This window comes from Bison bison, unplaced genomic scaffold (assembly GCF_000754665.1).
Source record: "Bison bison bison isolate TAMUID 2011002044 unplaced genomic scaffold, Bison_UMD1.0 scf7180017864180, whole genome shotgun sequence".
NCBI classification, from domain to species: domain Eukaryota; kingdom Metazoa; phylum Chordata; class Mammalia; order Artiodactyla; family Bovidae; genus Bison; species Bison bison.
This window is the reverse complement of record NW_011494752.1, coordinates 15562860-15580085: the sequence shown is the minus strand read 5'-3', so window position 1 is coordinate 15580085 and position 17226 is coordinate 15562860. Positions and strand designations below refer to the sequence as shown.

General features: G+C 55.0%; 2 protein-coding genes across 2 annotated transcripts in view; one reads left to right on the top strand and one right to left on the bottom strand.

The window, feature by feature from the left end:
* Nucleotides 1-3231, top strand: part of LOC104990889 (arachidonate 15-lipoxygenase B-like) — a 7070-nt gene extending 3839 nt beyond the window's left edge. Inside the window, 4 exon segments of the mRNA XM_010843203.1 lie at nucleotides 1857-2022; nucleotides 2117-2269; nucleotides 2367-2534; nucleotides 3016-3231. Coding sequence (XP_010841505.1) covers nucleotides 1857-2022; nucleotides 2117-2269; nucleotides 2367-2534; nucleotides 3016-3231 — 703 coding nt within the window.
* Nucleotides 3232-3283: 52 nt separating this feature from the next.
* On the bottom strand, nucleotides 3284-15042 carry ALOX12B (arachidonate 12-lipoxygenase, 12R type). The gene is made up of 15 exons (XM_010843056.1): nucleotides 14683-15042; nucleotides 13349-13553; nucleotides 10347-10428; nucleotides 10151-10237; nucleotides 9920-10042; nucleotides 9503-9606; nucleotides 8986-9158; nucleotides 8609-8752; nucleotides 7254-7457; nucleotides 6946-7032; nucleotides 6546-6715; nucleotides 5979-6100; nucleotides 4069-4169; nucleotides 3694-3864; nucleotides 3284-3503 (listed from the first exon to the last, which is right to left on the bottom strand). The coding sequence occupies exons 1-15, from the start codon at nucleotides 14827-14829 to the stop codon at nucleotides 3324-3326; spliced, it is 2100 nt and encodes a 699-aa protein (XP_010841358.1). The 5' UTR covers nucleotides 14830-15042; the 3' UTR covers nucleotides 3284-3323.
* Between the last annotated feature and the right edge of the window lie 2184 nt (nucleotides 15043-17226).

The following is a 17226-nucleotide window of genomic DNA, read 5'->3' as shown; positions in this document are numbered from 1 at the left end:
GATATGCAGATGTCACCACCCTATGGCAGAAAGTGAAGAAGAACTAAAGAGCCTCTTGATGAAAGTGAAAGAGGAGAGTGAAAAAAGTTGGCTTAAAGCTCAACATTCAGAAAACTAAGATCATGGCATCCGGTCCCATCACTTCATGGCAAATAGATGGGGAAACAGTGACAGACTTTATTTTGGGGGGCTCCAAAATCACTGCAGATGGTGACTGCAGCCATGAAATTAAAAGATGTTTGCTCCTTGGAAAAAAGCTATGACCAACCTAGACAGCATATTAAAAAGCAGAGACATTACTTTGCCAACAAACGTCCGTCTAGTCAAAGCTATGGTTTTTCCAGTGATCATGTATGGATGTGAGAGTTGGACTATAAAGAAAGCTGAACACCGAAGAATTGGTGCTTTTGAACTGTGGTGTTGGAGAAGACTCTTGAGAGTCCCTTGGACTGCAAGGAGATCCAACCAGGCCATCCTAAAGGAAATCAGTCCTGAATATTCCTTGGAAGGACTGATGTTGAAGCTGAAACTCTAATACTTTGGCCACTTGACGCAAATAACTGACTCATTGGAAAAGACCCTGATGCTGGGAAAGATTGAAGGCAGGAGCAGAAGGGGACAACAGAGGATGAAATGGTTGGATGGCGTCAATGGGCAAGAGTTTGAGTAAACTCCAGGAGTTGGTGATGGACAGGGAGGCCTGGCATGCTGCAGTCCATGGCATTGCAAAGAGTCGGACACAACTGAGCGACTGAACTGACTGAACTGTGTTTTCTCATCTGAAAATGGAGCTGATAGGAGACCTACCTCAAAGGTTATTATCAGAATTAAATGTAAAGCCCTTAGCACAAATCTCAGGTGACTATGATATGCTCTTTGAGCATTAGCCATTATTATTATTATTCCCCTCAAAGACATCTGCCTTGTCTCTAGACTTCCCTTCTAAGTCTCCTTCACTGGAGACATCCTTGGGATGTACCTCTGGCCTCCACACCTGGAGGCCAGGTGTTTTTGATGTCTGGCTTCTTTGTGGGTCCCCATCCCCGCAGTTCCTGAGCATAACCACCTCCCTTGGGCACTGGGCTCTGTGATGGCTCTACTTCATGAGCCTCATGTGGCTTCATTTTTTTGTCACATGAAAGGAAAGTTTCACGTGGCATCTCTTCCCTAGAGTCTTACCCCTGCCTTCTACTTTTTCTGCTCAGCATACATGGGTCCTAGGGAGGCTAGGCATCCTGATTCTCTCTCTCTCCCTATCCAAACACTGCCTCTTGCTCAAGCCCAGCTTATACCCACTTCCCCTTGAAGTCCTCAGGGACTCCCCACAATGAATTTGCATAGCTGGAGGTGCCCGTGTCAGAACTCTTCTTAGCAATGGCTCATGTGCTGTGCCATGGCTGGGGGTGGATGCTGTGGTGAGTGGGGCAGGCCCTGCTCTGCCCTTTGGGAACTGGTGGGAGACATGGACACCAGCATCCCAGTCCCAAAAGAGAGGGCCTGGGGTCCAATCCTTCTTTGTGGTTTGATGTGGCCTAGACGACTGGAATGCCGAAGCCTGCAGGGCCCATGAGCAGCCAGCCACTCATGTTTCTCAGATGAGGACAATGGTGACTCAACTGTGACTAAAACGAGAGCTTTAGATTTTTTTGGAGATTAACCAGTCATTTCCTAATATTTAAATGTTGGCCACGGATTCAACTTGAAAAAGAAACCAAAAACCTTGGTAGTCAGTCAAAACACAACTTCAGACCAACCATGGCTCTCAGGGCCCTAGTAGAAACTGAAGCCTCCAGGCCTGAAGCTTGGCTGGCGCTTCCTAGAATGTGAAGTTGCCCATTTTCCTTCTCTGGCCTCAGTTTCCTCCTGTTAGGGCAGCTGGTTTCAGTGGCCTCTTCCAACCCCCACCCCGGGGCAGCACAGGCTCCCAAATATGTCACCACGTACTTCTGCCCCCCTCCCATCGTTGGCATCTACTACCCCGACAACCACGCTGTGAGCAAGGACTCGGAGGTGCAGGCCTGGGTCAGGGAGATCTTCCAGAGGGGATCTCTTAGCCGCATGAGCTCAGATGAGGTGTTCACCCCTGCTCGCCACCCTCGAGACCCCACTTTCCCAGGTGGGCAGACCTCGGGTTTCAGCTCTGCTGCCTCTGCCCTGTCTCCATCCGGGGGTGTCTTCCAGCCTGGACAGCTGTGCTGACCTGATCGAGTTTCTCACCATGACCATCATCAGCTGCTCAGCCCAACACACTGCTGTCAGTACTGGTCAGGTGAGGGGGGACTTTGTGGGGGACAAGCCAGGTCATGGGGGATGTGGGCCTAGTAGGAGTCCTGGCAGCCTTGTGCTTACTGAGTCTAGGGGGTCAGTTTGATTTCAGTGGCTGGATGCCCAATTCTCCGAGCACCATCTGGCTCCCCCTGCCTACCTCCAAAGGCCAGAGCCCGACAAGCCTGGTGGCTTCACTCCCTGAGGTCAACATCACGTGCCACTCCCTCGAGCTCTTCTGGAGTGTCAGCGATGAAACCAAGGACACTGTAAAGTCCAGGGTGGGCTGGGGTCTCAGGTTCTGGGAGAGTGAGTGGGGTGAAGAAAGGCTGCTGGGGACACTGCATTACCTGGAGGGTACACCGAGCAGACTGGGCTTCTGGGGGGCAGGGCCTGGAGTGAGGTAGTTGCTGGGGGGTGTGGTTTAGGGTGGCAGGGGTTCCTAGTAGGTGGAACTTATAGTGGTCTGGGTTTCAAAGGGCTCATGGCTTGGGAGGTCTGGGTAGGCTGGATGGAGGGTGGTCTTTTGCCTAGACTGGATGGTGGGGTTGTTTAAAGTTGAATGGGTCTTGGGTGGTCTGGGTTCTTAGGTAGGTGAGTAGGACTTGGGTGGTGGTCTCTGTCCTTGGGTGAATTTTCTGGCGGTCTGGGTCCCAGGGGACTCCAGGTGGATCAGAATAGCTTTTGGTTGAAAGATGGGACCAAGGCTTGCAGGTCAGGAGCTCCAGCCTTCTCTCCTGCCGTCCCCAGCAGTACCTGGGCACCTACCCTGATGAGCACTTCGCCAAGGAGGCCCCGAGGAAGGTTTCTGTCTTCCACAGCCACCTGGCCCAGATCTCATGGGACATCCAGGAGCAAAACCAGGGCCTGGCGCTGCTGTATGAGTGTACCTGGACCAGGCTTTGGTGGGAACAGCATCGCCTTGTGAGCATGGCGTGCCCCAGCCCCGGTGTGCACCCACAATAAACACAGAGACAGCCCCCGGCCTTGTGTTTGAAGTGATTTTATTGGAAAACAGGCGGGTGCAGGGCAGGAAAGTTGAGTGGAGAGGGGCCATCCTAAATAGAAATGCTGTTCTCAATCAGCACGGGGTCCAGGTAGTAGTAGGGGATGGGGAGACACTTGTTGCGTTGGCGGATGTTGTGTGAGATCTGAGCCAGGCGCTGGCGGAGGGTCTCTATGCTCCTCCGCGGGGCCTCCTCCACGAAGTGGATGTCCGGGAAGTGGCCCAGGGGCCGCTGCGGGCACAGAACCAGGCGGCTGGAATGGAGCCCCACCCCTCCCCACCCCTTCCGTCCTTCCCCTTCAGCAGCCTCCCTCCCTGCCTCTTGGCCTTGACACCCTCCTCTCATTGGGCTCCCAGCTCCCCAGCCGCCTGCCTCTGCTCAGAGGTTCCCCACCTCAACCTGCACCCCAGGCCCAGGACACCTTGTCGTCGGGCTCCCGACTGAGTGTCCAAAGCACCAGTAGGGTGATGCATGTGGTCTTAATATCCGGCAATGTGTCAAGAAAGGTCTCCAGCGTGGTCAGCCCCTTGGCCTGTATTGGTGGGTTCCGCATGGATGAGGGGAAGTTGGGCATCCAGGCGGTGAACTCCAACTAGAGGTGGAGTAGAGAGGGGCTTCTGGGTCAGAGGGCACCCCGAGACCCTCGGGTGTCAATGGAGGCAGGGATTGAACTGGGGACTCTGGTTGAGACAGATTTGGGCCAGACTGGGGATTATGGCTGAGGCAGAGTTCAGACACTGGGGCTGGGATTAAGGTCAAGTCTGGGCCTGGGGCAGGGGCTGGTGAGTCCAGGTACCTGCCCTGTGTTGACAGCTGCGTGCTTTGCGGAGCAGGTGTAGATGACAATGGTGACATATCGGATCAGCTCAGGCACAGTTCGCAAGCATGTGGGGAAGCCTGGGGGAAGGGCAGGTGTGGGCAGGTAAGGCCCAGACCACATCAGTGCTGCCCAGGTCCTGGCTGGCCCACAGAGAGCATGGCCAAGCCCAGCTCACCCTGTTCTTCCAGCCCTCCAGGCTGCCCCCAACCTGCCTGTTTGGTTCTTGTTTGGCCACAACCCCACCCCCCCCACCCCCAAGGTGGGGTTCAACTGGGCCTTGGTCAAATGTCCTCGGGGGCTTCTCTAAGCTTGCTTCTCTTTCCTGTGCCCCACCTGAGCACCTAGCTCTGGTTGCCATGGTGAACCCACGTTCCAAAAGCCCAACACATTCAAACCAGACCCTTCCTCCAGTCATCTTCCTCCCTCAACTGCTTCTCCTTCCAGGCCCCCAGCTCAAAGAATGATACACACCATCCACCTAGTTTCAAAAGCCCAAAATCCAGGAGTCACCCTTGGCTCCTCCGTCCCACCACTCAGCCCCCACCGACAAACCCAAACCAGTCAGCAGGTCCTGTCATTTCTGTCTCCCAGCTAGCTCTGGCATCCTCTTCATCCCCAGAGCCCCCTCCCAGGGAAGGTCCCTGTCATCTCCCTCCTGGACACCACAGCAGCTTCCCAAACTGTTCCCTGACCACCAGTAAAGTCTGACATCCTGCTGTGCACGCTTCATCTCCCCAGACACCCCTCGACGGCTCCCTCTGAACGCGGAGGAATTCCAGACTCCTTAACCAGGCTGCAGCACCCAGCCCCTGCTCCTGGCTTCAGCCTCATCTCACAGGAGGCTGCCCCATTCCTCCTGCCCCAGAACCCCAGCTGCAGGGACTTAGCAGCAGTCCCAGAACTAACTCTGCTCAGTCTGGCTTTCAGGCCTTTCCGCATGCAGCTCCCAAGTCAGGACTCTCCAACCCCACCTCTGTCATCACCTGGCTGACCTCCCATTGCACAAATCTTAGGACACAACTGAGTGACTTCAATTTCACTTTTCACTTTCATGCATTGGAGAAGGAAATGGCAACCCATTCCAGTGTTCTTGCCTGGAGAATCCCAGGGACGGGGGAGCCTGGTGGGCTGCTGTCTATGGGGTCGCACAGAGTCGGACACGACTGAAGCGACTTAGCAGCAGCAGGAGCAGCAGCTTGCTGCTACCCACCCTTCACTCTCTACCTGCCAGCCCTCCCCAAGCTAGGGTAGGTTCCCCTGCCCCATGCTGGGTTCCTACAGCCCCTCCCTGGCTTCCCTACAAACTGCACCAGTCTTATACCTGCCCGTTTACAATGAGCGGCTATCCCTAGAGACTGATCAACTCAAGGGCAGCGCCTTCAGCGTCTCATTCCCTTTGGCCTCCGCAGTAACCAGTACAGTGTTCACCACATCACAGATGCTCACTAAATACTTGTTGAGTGGGTGCCCAAGTGGCACGTCTTCAGGATTCGCTCCCCATCCCCTCTGTCTCCTGAAGCCTGCCTGCTCCTCGCCAGCTCCCCCGCCACCAGTACACACTGGCCTGTCCTGTTGGAACTCATGCCCCATTTCTCAGCCCACAAAGGTTTTTTTTTTTTTTTCCTGAAGCAAGAGACTGGGATCTCTCCAGGTATCTACCAAGATGACCCACAGACCCTGAGCTGAGACAGGGACCCCCAGCTAGTCAGGCTTTCCTCCCCAACCTCTCTGAAATACCACTGCTCCAGCGGCCAGCGAAGAGCTCTGTCAAATCCTAGGGCTCTCTTTGGCCTCCTTCAGCCCAAAGTGAGACTAGCTCCAGCCCAGCCTGGGAGGGCCCACTCCACGCCACAGCCCCGGGTCCCTGCTGGGGGTCAGGCCCATACCTGAACTCTCACGCCCTAGTAGGCACTCCTTGAATATCTCCTGCACCCAGGACTGCAATTCCAGGTCACCTTCCACAGCAGCGTCACACGGGTAATAGTAGGTGATGATCTCTGTCACATACCTGACCAGGGGACAGGACCTTAGTTTGAACCCCCAGTGCCTTCCCTCACCATGGTTCTCCTACCTCCCTCAGGATGCCCCAGCATCGGCTGACCCAGAGCAGCCTGAGGCCTGTGGGTGGGCAGAGGTAGCAAGAGCAGCGGCTGGGCAAGGTCAGAAAACACTCAGAGTGCTCCCAGTAAGGATCAGATGAGGCCTACAGGCAGCTCAGAGCCCAGACAGGGTCTGGCAAGCAGAGGCAGGCTGGGGCCAAAGCAAAGAAGGGGACCATCAGGCCTCAGAGGCCCCACCCAGAGTGTGAGCACGTGTGTGATCCCCACACACATTCCAGACCTTATCCCCAAGCCCCAGGATGGCACCCCTGGTCCTTAAAAGCTCCCCAGACTGCCTCTAACATCCCAGGGTGTGTTCCCCTCAAGTGGCACCCATTGCTGCCCTGACCTCACCTCTCCAGTGCATCCCACACTGCCAGGCTGTCCTCACGGTAATAATACCCCGGCAGGTCCTGAACCCCACGTCTCACGAAGTCGTTGGGGAGGTAGAGGTTGTCGTAGTTGATCTCCGACAGAGCCCGCACCATCGCCTCGGCAAAGCCCGCCAGGCCCAGGGACATGCTCTGTTAGGGACCAGGCAGACCTTGAGCACACTGTCTAGGGATCCTCTCACTCCGGACCAGCACACCCAACTTGGCCTCTGGAGCCTGGCAGACACAGCACCCATCTTAACTGGTCCCCTTCCTCCATGCCCACTCATGATCTAAAGGCAGCTTGGAAGTTCAGCTTTAGTCAAACTGTAAAGGCCAGAAGGGAAACACATGTCTTGTGGGGTTGGAGAAAGAAGTCTTACCCTGGCAGAGAGCCCCCCTTCATTAAGGAGGACAGCCCGCCCGATGCTGTTGATCTGGATGGTGTATCGGGTGTGGGGGATGAGGAGCTGTTGGGGGGATCAAGGAAGATGATGAGAGAGGGCTAAAGTCATCCCCCACAGAATGTCAGCACCCCCTATTTCTGCAACATCAGACCCCTCGACAGCCCCCCAAGCTGCTTCCCCAAGTCTAGCTGGAATCCTTCTGACTGCTGAGCAAACCAGGCAGCTTTCTGGGGATGACTGAGGACAGCGATGTTTCATAGAGGCCCCTTGGCCCAAGCCCATACCTTGTAGAGGGGGTGGCACATGGGTAGCTGCCTCAGCATGGCCAGGCAGAAGGCCTCAGCTATGAGGTGGGTCTCCAGCAAGTGGGAGATGCCCTCGTGGCAGTAGAACTCGGCATAGCGCACCCACGTCTTGGCCAGCAGCCAGTCCCACTCAGAGTCACTGGGCAGGAAGATGGGGCAGTCGGGCCCGGGAGTCTGGCTGAGCTGGGGGTGAGGAAGGAGAAAGTGTTAGGTGAGAGCAGAGACCCACATACACAAGGCCCCCACTACACGAGGGAGGCAGAAGGGAGACCAGGGGGTAAAAACCCCAGCCCCTACACTCCAGTCCCTCTGGTCCTCTGAGCACACCAGGGCCTCCCCTCCCTTCTCACATCTGCTCCTGCTCTTCCCTCTGCCTGTGCTACCTTCCCTTCCTCTACCTGAAAGCTCCCACTCATTCTATAAGAACCAGCTCAAAGTCTGCCTCCTTTGAAAACCCATCCTTACCTCAATCCCATAGTCGCCACATTCAGCTGTGCAGGCTGTGCAGCGCACAAGGGCACCCAGCTCCCTAGGGGTTAGTGGTTCATTGAAATCTAGTCTGCACTGCTCCACTAACAAGCCAGGAGCATCAGAGCTGGGCTGACCCCCACTCCCACCCCAAGGGGTGACTAATTCAGACCTGATCCTGCTGGAAACCTCTGGGAAGAAAGCATCCCAGTTTCCCTTCCAGCCAGGCCACACTCTCGAGGCAGCGGCTAAGTTTGATTAGCACAGTTTTTCTAGCAGATAAGCCACAGCAGATACTGACTTATCAAGCAGATGGATGAATGGAGTCAAAGAGACAGGCTTATTCCTACCTGGTCACTTCTGTGCATATAGACACAGTACCCACACTCTACACACTGGGGCTTACACACGAGTGCACCCACAGGGACCCAACTTTATGCAGCATGGGCATCCAAGTGGCAGCACAAAGATGCACCCATGAAGGGCCCCTTGGAGACTCAGTCTGGTGCTTACGGCCATACACTAGGCTCACCAGTAGCCACACACAGACAGGGACATACATAAACACAGGTGTGTTCTTAGATGCACACATAGGAACATAGACTCACACAGGCACATATGCCTACACAGAGATAGTGCACACTCACACAGGCACAACCCTTCACAAATAGGTACACACACAGGGACATAAAGTTCACATACACACACAAACACAGGCTGACCGACTGACCATAAACTCACACAGATAGAAGTATACAAGTACACACACCAGCCCATGCAATCACACATCTCTTCACGTACGCACAGAGGCTCACCCGCTGGCAACACTCACACAGCACCCACCCCCAGGCCTGCACCCCAGGCACCTGGATGGCAATAGGCAGGAGGTTCCCTTCCCGGCCAAAGTGCAGCAAGCAGAGTGGGGCGCAGTGGTACTGCTTCTGGCCGTTAAGTTCAATGGCGGGAATGCCCTCCAAGATGCGGTAGTCGGCCAGGTAAATGTTCCCCTTCTGGAGGGGAGCCGTGATGAGTGGACAGGTAGGCACCCAACACGTGGTACCCATGACCCACGCCTTGAGTGCAGGGTGCTCTGGCTCCCCAGGTGTGGGGTTGGCCAGGACCCGAGCGGGGGAGTTGGGTAGGGGGTGGGGGTCTGCCGAGGAGTTGGTGGGGAGAGACAGGGATGCCAGGAGAGAGGGAGGAAGGGAGGCTGTGGGGGGCTCAACTCCAGAGCAGGCTTCACCTCCAGTTCCGCTTGTAGGCACGTTCCTTCGCCCAGGAAGGGGGCCACCATATCGTCTGTGACCGGGAACTTGTCCGGGATCCGCGTGCAGCGGCAGAGCAGGCCTGGGTTGATGCCATTGAGGTACTGGTACCCAAAGAAGCTGTCCTCTGCCCAGTGCTCAGCCACGTACTCTGGGGGACAGCGCGGGGACGTCACGAAGCTACCCACTCCCCCTCAGGGTCGTAGAGGACGAGAGATAAGGCCCGGGGAGAGGGAGGAAGGCCATGGACCACGGAGGTTTCGGGAGGAAAACCGAGCTCCAGGCCTCGGCCTCGGGTTGAGCCGCCGGAGGGGCGCCGGGGGGTGTTTTCCAAGGAGCCGCCAGAGGGCGCGCTCGCCTGTGCGAATTCCGGCCTCAGGTTCTCTGTGTGGCTCCCACCCCACATCCCACGCGGGGGTCCTGCCTCCCGCCCGCGGCTCGAGCACCTGGGGCCGGATCTCGCCCAGCTTCCCCATTCTCGTTCCCACCCCATACCGAAGACGACAGATTTATTGCCAGGGAAAATTTTCTTAATGTCCTTCAGTCTCTTCCAGGACCGTTTGCTGTCCACCAGCCCGCGGAGTTTGAACCCCAGTGCCCTAGGACAGGGGATTCGAGGGGGAGGCCGTCAGAGATGGGGTCCAATGCCCCTGGGATGGCGGTAGAGCTGCCCCACCCCCACCCCCAGGGTCTCTTGAGTCCCTGAGTCAGGCGCGGGGGTGGGTCTCAGGGTCGCCCCGTGGCACAGCTCAAGGCCTTCCTATGTCTAGGTCTTGGAGTGTCACCTCTAAGGTTCCCTAACCCTCTCCTTCCGGCTCCCGCTGCCCTCCTGGCCATGCTGTGGTGGAGGCGGGCGTGGAGCGGGACAGTCTTTACAAGAGCCCTCACACCCCGCCCCTCACACACACTCACATGGGGCTCAGGCGGAAGAAGAAGGAGGCCGTCTTGGTGAAGGAGTAGCGCAGATTTAAGTCCAGGAACTTGGTGGCCTTAAAGTTTATGAGAATCGGGAACCCCGGGATATAGCCATTCCACCTGTAGGGAGGAGAGCAGGGCTGGGCATCTGGGGTCCAGGGCACAGGGAGGGGGCAGAGAGCAGGTGTCAGCCATGGGAGGGGCCCTTGGGCAGCCCCAAGTCCTTACTCCGGCCTGTTGGGGTTTCTCCGGGCAGGAGGGCGGTAGCTGGGAATGTGTACGTAGTTGGGCAGGCCAGGAACAAAGACTCTCCAGCTGTAAACAGAAGCCGAGCCGGTCGGTCGTGATGGCCACGCACCATCCCAGGGCACAACCACCACTGGCCCCCTGACCTTCCGCAGCCCCTGCCCCCCACCCCCCTCACTGGTAGAAGTCCTGCTTGGCTCTGAGCTCCTCCTTTCGGTGTTCCAGAAGGATCGGGAGTGTGTCATCTGCTGCTATCTTTCCTGTAGGGAGACCAAGGAGGAGGCTCAAGATCTGCCCCTGCCCGGGCCTGCCCCTGCCCACTTCGGGGATCAGAATTCAGCTTCTGTCCTCAAGGTCAGCACTGTGGGGAGGTGGGACAGGGCCAAGGATGGGGAAGGCTTACCCTGGGAGAGAGAGGGTGTGTCTTCTCCCAGAAACTCAGATGAAAGGATCAAAAGGATTATGGACCACCCTTCCCTGTCCTTGCTCTACCCTTCCAGGGGGCTCTGCTGCAGGGAAGTCCCTCTTCTAGAACTCCTGGAACATGAATTTTTTTTTTTGCTAAGTCACTTCAGTCGTGTCCGACTCTGTGTGACCCCATAGACCGCAGCCCACCAGGCTTCCCCATCCCTGGGATTCTCCAGGCAAGAACACTGGAGTGGATTGTCATTTCCTTCTCCAGTGCATGAAAGTGGAAAGTGAAAGGGAAGTCACTCAGTCATGTCTGACCCTCAGCGACTCCATGGACTGCAGCCTTCCAGGCTCCTCCATCCATGGGATTTTCCAGGCAAGAGTACTGGAGTGGGGTGCCATTGCCTTCTCCTCTGGAACATGAATACCTAACAGTTATTTAGAACTTACTGGGTACCAGGCACTTTCTAAATACTGTGTTAATTGCTCAATCAATCACTCTGCAACTTCATGGACTGGGGCCTGCTGGGCTCCTCTCTCCATGGGATTTCCCAGGCAAGTATACTGGAGTGGATTGCCATTTCCTTCTCTGGGGCATCTTCTTGACCCAGGGATCGAACCCAAGTCTCCTGGGTCTCCTGCATTGCCTGCGGATTCCTTACCGTCTGAACCACCTAGGAAGCCCTTCTAAATACTTATGTCAATAATTTAATTTGCACAAAAACAGTTTGAATTATGAGGCAGATGACTATTATAGACCCACAGTCTGATCTCCACAATTTCAAAAGGTCCAGAAATCAAGTTTTTGTTTTTTATTATTATTTTTTTCCACAAATAGGCACACACTTCTTGGCCAACCAAACCTGATCTAAATTTACCTGAGGCTGCGTAGGGTCTTGATTTATATCACTCTGAAACTACTCAGTTTTGGCTTGCAGAAACATTTGACATATTTGCAGTTACCCTGGTGGATGTATCATGTAACATACAGTATGTGTGAGTGTATAAAGAATATATGCATATATGAAGATACATTTGCATAAATACATACAGGGAGTCCCCTTAACTGTAGTTTCGCTTTCCCTAGATTCAGTTCCCTGCAGTCAACCTCAGTCCAAACATGTTAAAAGGAAAATTTCAGAAATAACATTGGCTTCTCGCATCAACCCCATGAAGTAGGTTCTGCTGTCAGCCCAGTTTGACAAATGAGGACACTGAGGCTTAGAAGAACTTGGAAATGAGTCCAGATGCCCAGCAAGCGGTGAAGCTGACACTCACATCCTGGCTGGTAGTCCCAGGCTGGCAGGTGCCTATCGCTGCCTCCCTATCATTTTCCTTCACAGGCCACCTTCCTTCTCCTTCTATCTGCCTCAGCTCACATTGCACTCAGGGTGAACAATGCCATCTGGAGTCGTGTGACCCACAGACTCAGTTCAGTTTCATCCCTGGGGTGGGAGCCTTCATCCTTGAAGGTCCCAGCCGGTCATTCAAGTCTCCCTGCCCTGGTATTTCATGGCAGCTGCCCCACCCAACCCCATTCGTGCCTGCCTCCCAGCACTACCCTGCCTGTCCCGTTTCCATGCCACTCAGACCTATCACTGTGGGAAGATGCTCTGCGTCCTCTGTGAGGCCCTCTCCTATCGCCCCCACCTGGCCAGGCCTGCTTCCCTCTGCCCCTGACTCTCCTTTCCCCAGCTGGCCCTGACCCCCTGCTCCCAGGGCAAGGACTTGACCATGGGGAAATGAGAGAAGGGAGAGGGGTGGTCAGCCTCTGAGAGGAGGAGCTCCCCACCCTGGGGCTCCCTCAGCCCTGCCTCCCCTCTCATCTACCTCGGAGGAGGCCAGAGGAACATGGCTGGTTGAGAGAGGGGAACAAAAGAGGACAAGGCTGCAGTCTCCTTGGAGCAGCCACACAAAGGTGGATATAAGGGTGGATGCAAGGGACTTGGGCCCTCAGGTCCTGTCCCTTTTCCATGGCAGCAATCAAGTGGCTGGGAAAACAGCTGGGGCAGCCTTGACTGGCTACCTCAAAGAACTCTGACAGTCGATATGAGTAACTGGGCCTTGGATTGGACTGTGAAGGAGCCTCACTGAATAGGGGGTGGAGTGGGCAGTGAGTCCCTTGAGAGAAATAAGGTGTCCTTTTGGGGTGATTGGAAGCCCATTGGAGCCACAGAACATCCCATCAGTCTAAGAAATGCTCAATTAGAAATCCAGGGCATCGTGAGAAGGTACAAGACCTTCTGTTGTAGGGCCTTAGAGGGTTATTGAACCATCAGGGCTTCTTCAGAAAATAACAAGGCAACAGGTGGAATCATGGGAAATCCTATCAGAGTAACAAGGCATCCTGTTACAGTAACAGCACCCTGAGGGGGTAACAGGGAGTCTTCAGAGTGGCAGCACCTGCTGCTTGGCGAACACAGGGCATCCAATCAGAGTCCTAAGGTCTGAGAGTAACCAGGCTTCCTGTGGGCATTGAGAGGAGGACTGTAGAGGTAATGGAGAGCCTGCTCTGAGAATGCTGTCTGCAGTCAGACCCTGGGGTCCAGAGAGTAGCGCCCCCTGCCTCGTTCCTCCAGGCCGCAGCCTTGAGCCGGGCCCAGCAGAGCAGCATGGACCATGGCTGGTGTGGGAGAGTGACAGGTGTGCCTGGTGCCCCTGTCAGGCTGGCACTTGGCTGGCTGGCTGGGAGCCTGGGGTGGCCACGCTGGGATCGCCAGGCCAGAGCGAGGGGCTTCATCGTATGGGATGGAGACAGAGAGGGCTTACCTGTAGCCTCCCGGAGCGCCAGGGTCCCATAGCCGTCTATCCACTGGTAGGCGGGGAAGTGGTAGATGCGGCCATTGGGCGCACAGACCTGCACGTAGTTGCAGTACCAGGGGTTCTTGGGGAAGAAGGAGTAGCGCTCCTTGTACAGGCGGACGATGATGAGGTCCCCCAGGTCCTGCTGACACTGGACAGTGTAGTCGTCCACCTGGGCGGGCACAGGGCCAGCTGAGCGGGCCAGCCTCCCACCTGCCTGCCTCCTCACCCAAGCCCCACTCATGCTGGGCGATGCTCACCTCCCTAGACCAGGATGAGCTGATTGTTGGGGTCTCTGTCCCTCCCACCTGCCTGACCCCACCTGGGGAGGACTCCAGGCCCTCCCTCTCTCCATCCTCGGCTCCTGAAATCCCCTCCTCCCACTTCCTCCTCCCCAGCCACCTGAGGCTTCAGGAGCCATGCAGACCCCCAGGGACTGGTGTACAAGGGGTCTATACAGAGCCCCCCAAGCCTCCTACATCCTTAAGAGTGGGCAGAGATGGTCCAACCAGCCCCCCGTTTCCTCCCACTTATCAGTGAAGATGTGGAGATTCAGAAATGTCTACAAAGACAGAGTGAGCTACTAATGTCACATAACAGCAGGTGGCTGGACCTGACTCAAAATTAGGCTGAGGGCTCAGCAGATGGGGCCTTTCATCACAGAGCAGGACAGTCCCTGCTGGACAGGCTGATCTGATGCCTTGTATGACACAGGGAATCCAGTGGAAATTTAAGCCAGTGATGCTGAAGCTTAACAACTTATTGACCAAAGACACATCAATAAGTCTTTTGTTACCTGAACATTATTTACCAGGATGGTTCAGTACTCACTTACATAACAAATCACTGGCCATGGATCTTATTTTGCAAAAAATCCCCTGGTCGATAATGTGTTAATTTAGGAAGGGTGAGTAAGAATGGGAGAAGGAAGCATGAGGAAGAGTCTGAGAGAGGAAACAGGAAAGGGATGAGGGAAGAGGGGGTGGAAAGAGACTGGAAAGCAGGAGAGATGAAACAAGCGGGAGAGGGTTGAGAGGTGAGGGATGTGAGTGGGTGATGACAGCGAGGGATGAAGAAGAGAGAAAAAGAGGTGAGAAAAGAGCAGGGGGAGGAAGGAGCGATGATGGCAAAGGAATGAGAGGTGACGGGTGGTGGGGAGGGGGTGGAAGAGGCTGGGAGTCAGGTCTTGGGTGAGGGGCCTTTGAGCCACCTTGGAGCCCCGCCGCTTTCAGAGCCCTGTACCCCTCCATCCCTCCCCTTTCTCCCCAGGCACACACACACACACACACTCACTCACTCACCGCACCAGTTGCAAAATCTCTCCCAAAGTGATTCAGCAGCTGCTTATGGCTCTCTCCCTGAGTCCCCACGATGATCAGAGAGATGGAGTCCATGGTTCCCGATAAGAAGTCGGTGCCTGTGGCCACCCTGACTTTGTAGGTGGCCATGGTTGCTCTTCAGGAGGCAGGAAGGGGTCTCAATCACAGACACGGTGAGAAGGGCCACAGGGGGGCCCAAGCCCGGCAGGAAAAGTCAGACACAGACAGGAGTGGAAAGGTCAGCCTTCCGAGGTGGAGAGGTAAAGCAGGGACCCAGAGGCTGGGGAAGCTGCTGCCCCGGACGGGGGGTGGGGGTGGCACCAGGTCGGGTGCAGGACAGGAGCCTGGCAGGCTGGGGTGGGGCTGTGCTCCAGGGCCAGTGAGCAGGCGTCTGGGCTGCAGGCCCTCTGGGAGCTGGCAGGGAGGGACAATAGGCAGGGTGCTGGGCCTGCCCCTGAGAGGGCGGGTAGAAGAGGCCTTGGATGGAGGAAACTTCAGGGTGGGGGAGCCAGTCCAGCCTGAGCCAAGGCCCCAGGAAAGTTAGGGGGAGGGCCCCCAGATCTTTATCAGTCAACAGTTCCTTCCTTCTGCCCACCCCTATTGGCTACAACACTGGGCACCCTGCTGAGCAGGGTCATGGATAGCGGATCACTAGCACTGGTTCTGGGGGCTCCGGTGGGTGGAGGTCAAGGGAGGTGGACGCAGCATAAACCCACTGTTCACGTGGCCTGTTGCTTTGCCATTCCACTCTGGGAAATGGGGCACTTAGTGCCCAAAGTAGGAAGGCTGGCCTATCCTGTCCCAGGGCCCAGAGCCCACAATACAAAGGGTGATGGGTGTTGAAACTAGAGCTTGGGGACCCTAAGGGACACAAAATCTCCAGGAAGGGGTCAGGGATCGGAGAGGGGTTATCTATGGTTTTCTATGGGGCCACAATCAGCCAAAGAGGGATTGGGATTGAATACAAATGTAGAAGACTGTTGGAGTGAAATTTGGGGCATAAGAATTAAGCTAGAGACTTCCCTTGTTGTCTGTTGGTTAAGAATTCACCCGCCAATGCAAGAGACATGGGTTCTGCCCTGGTCCAGGAAGCTCCTACATGCCACAGAGCAGCCAATCCTTACACCACAATCAGACCCACAAGTTGCTCCTACTGAAGCCTGAGTCTAGAGCACATGATCCACAACAAGAGAAGCCATCCTGATGAGAGCTAGAGAGTAGCCCTCACTCTCTGCAGCTAGAGAAAGCCTGCTTGATGCAACAAAACCCACAGCAAACAAAAATAAATAATTAATTGAAAAACAACTATTGCATCATGAGGAAAAAAATAAAAAGTTAAAAAAAAATAGCAATTCTTATAAAAGTCAGGCCAGTGAGTAGCTCTGGGATAAGAGTACAGACTTAACATCAACCCCTCACAGTGCCTCCTACTCCAGATCAAGCAGATCAAGCCTGGTGGTGGCAATTTCTCACCTTTGGGACAATGACATCATCCTTTCACGTGGCCCCCAGGGCCCCCTTCATGGGTCTCATCCCCCACCACATTCCCCTTTTCTCTCTTCTGTCTGGGACTAGGTGGCCCTCATTCATTCACCAGCAGACACTATGGAGCCCCCTCCTATGTTCCCTACAATTTATTTATATATTTACTTTTGGCTGCTCTGGGTCTTTGTTGCTGCGCACAGGCTTTCTCTAGTTCAGTGAGCGGCTGCTACTCCTTGTTTCAGTGCACAGGCTTCTCATTTCAGTGACTTCTCTTGTTGCAGAGCATGGGCTCTAGGGCTCCGGGCTTCAGTAACTGCAGCACACAGGCTCAGTAGCTGTGGTACTCAGGCTTACTTGACCCCTGGCATGTGGGGATCTCCTCGGACCAGGGGTCTTTTGAAACTATATCCCCTGATTCTCAACCACTGAACCACCAGGAAAGTCCCTTCCAATATATTTTTAGGGCTTCATAAAACAAATCCCCGCTTGCCTTCAAGGAATTTACATTCTAGTAAAGGAAACAGACAATTTTACCTAATAGCCAGGTAAATCAAGTACTATGTTAAAGAGTGATAAGAGCTGAAGAGAAACTATAAAGTAGGGAAATATAATAAAGTGTAAAAGATTACACTTTAGATATAGAGTAGCCAGATGTCAGGGCGTTCCCTGGTGGCTCAGTGGTAAAGAATCCACCTGCCAATGCAGGAGATGTAGGTTCAATCCCTGGGTTGGGAAGATCCCCTGGAAAAGGAAAAGGCAACCCACTCCAGCACAGTCAGTTCAATCGCTCAGTCGCGTCTGACTCTTTGCAACCCCATGGACTGCACGCCAGGTCTCCTTGTCCATCACCAACTCCTGGAGTTTACTCACACTCATGTCCATTGAGTTGGTGATGCCATCCAACCATCTCATCCTCTGTCATCCCCTCTCCTCCTGCCTTCAATCTTTCCCAGCATCAGGGTCTTTTCCAATGAGTCAGCTCTTCCCATCAGGTGGCCAAAATATTGGAGTTTCAGCTTCAACATCAGTCCTTCCAATGAA

Excerpts from the sequence above, each read along its gene's own strand:
- ALOX12B (XM_010843056.1), bottom strand. The coding sequence starts at position 14,829 with ATGGCCACCTACAAAGTCAGGGTGGCCACAGGCACCGACTTCTTATCG. Across the intron at positions 10,238-10,346 it reads GCCAAGCAGGACTTCTACCA|CTGGAGAGTCTTTGTTCCTG; the intron begins GTGAGGGGGGTG and ends TTCTGTTTACAG. Across the intron at positions 9,159-9,502 it reads CAATAAATCTGTCGTCTTCG|AGTACGTGGCTGAGCACTGG; the intron begins GTATGGGGTGGG and ends GCTGTCCCCCAG.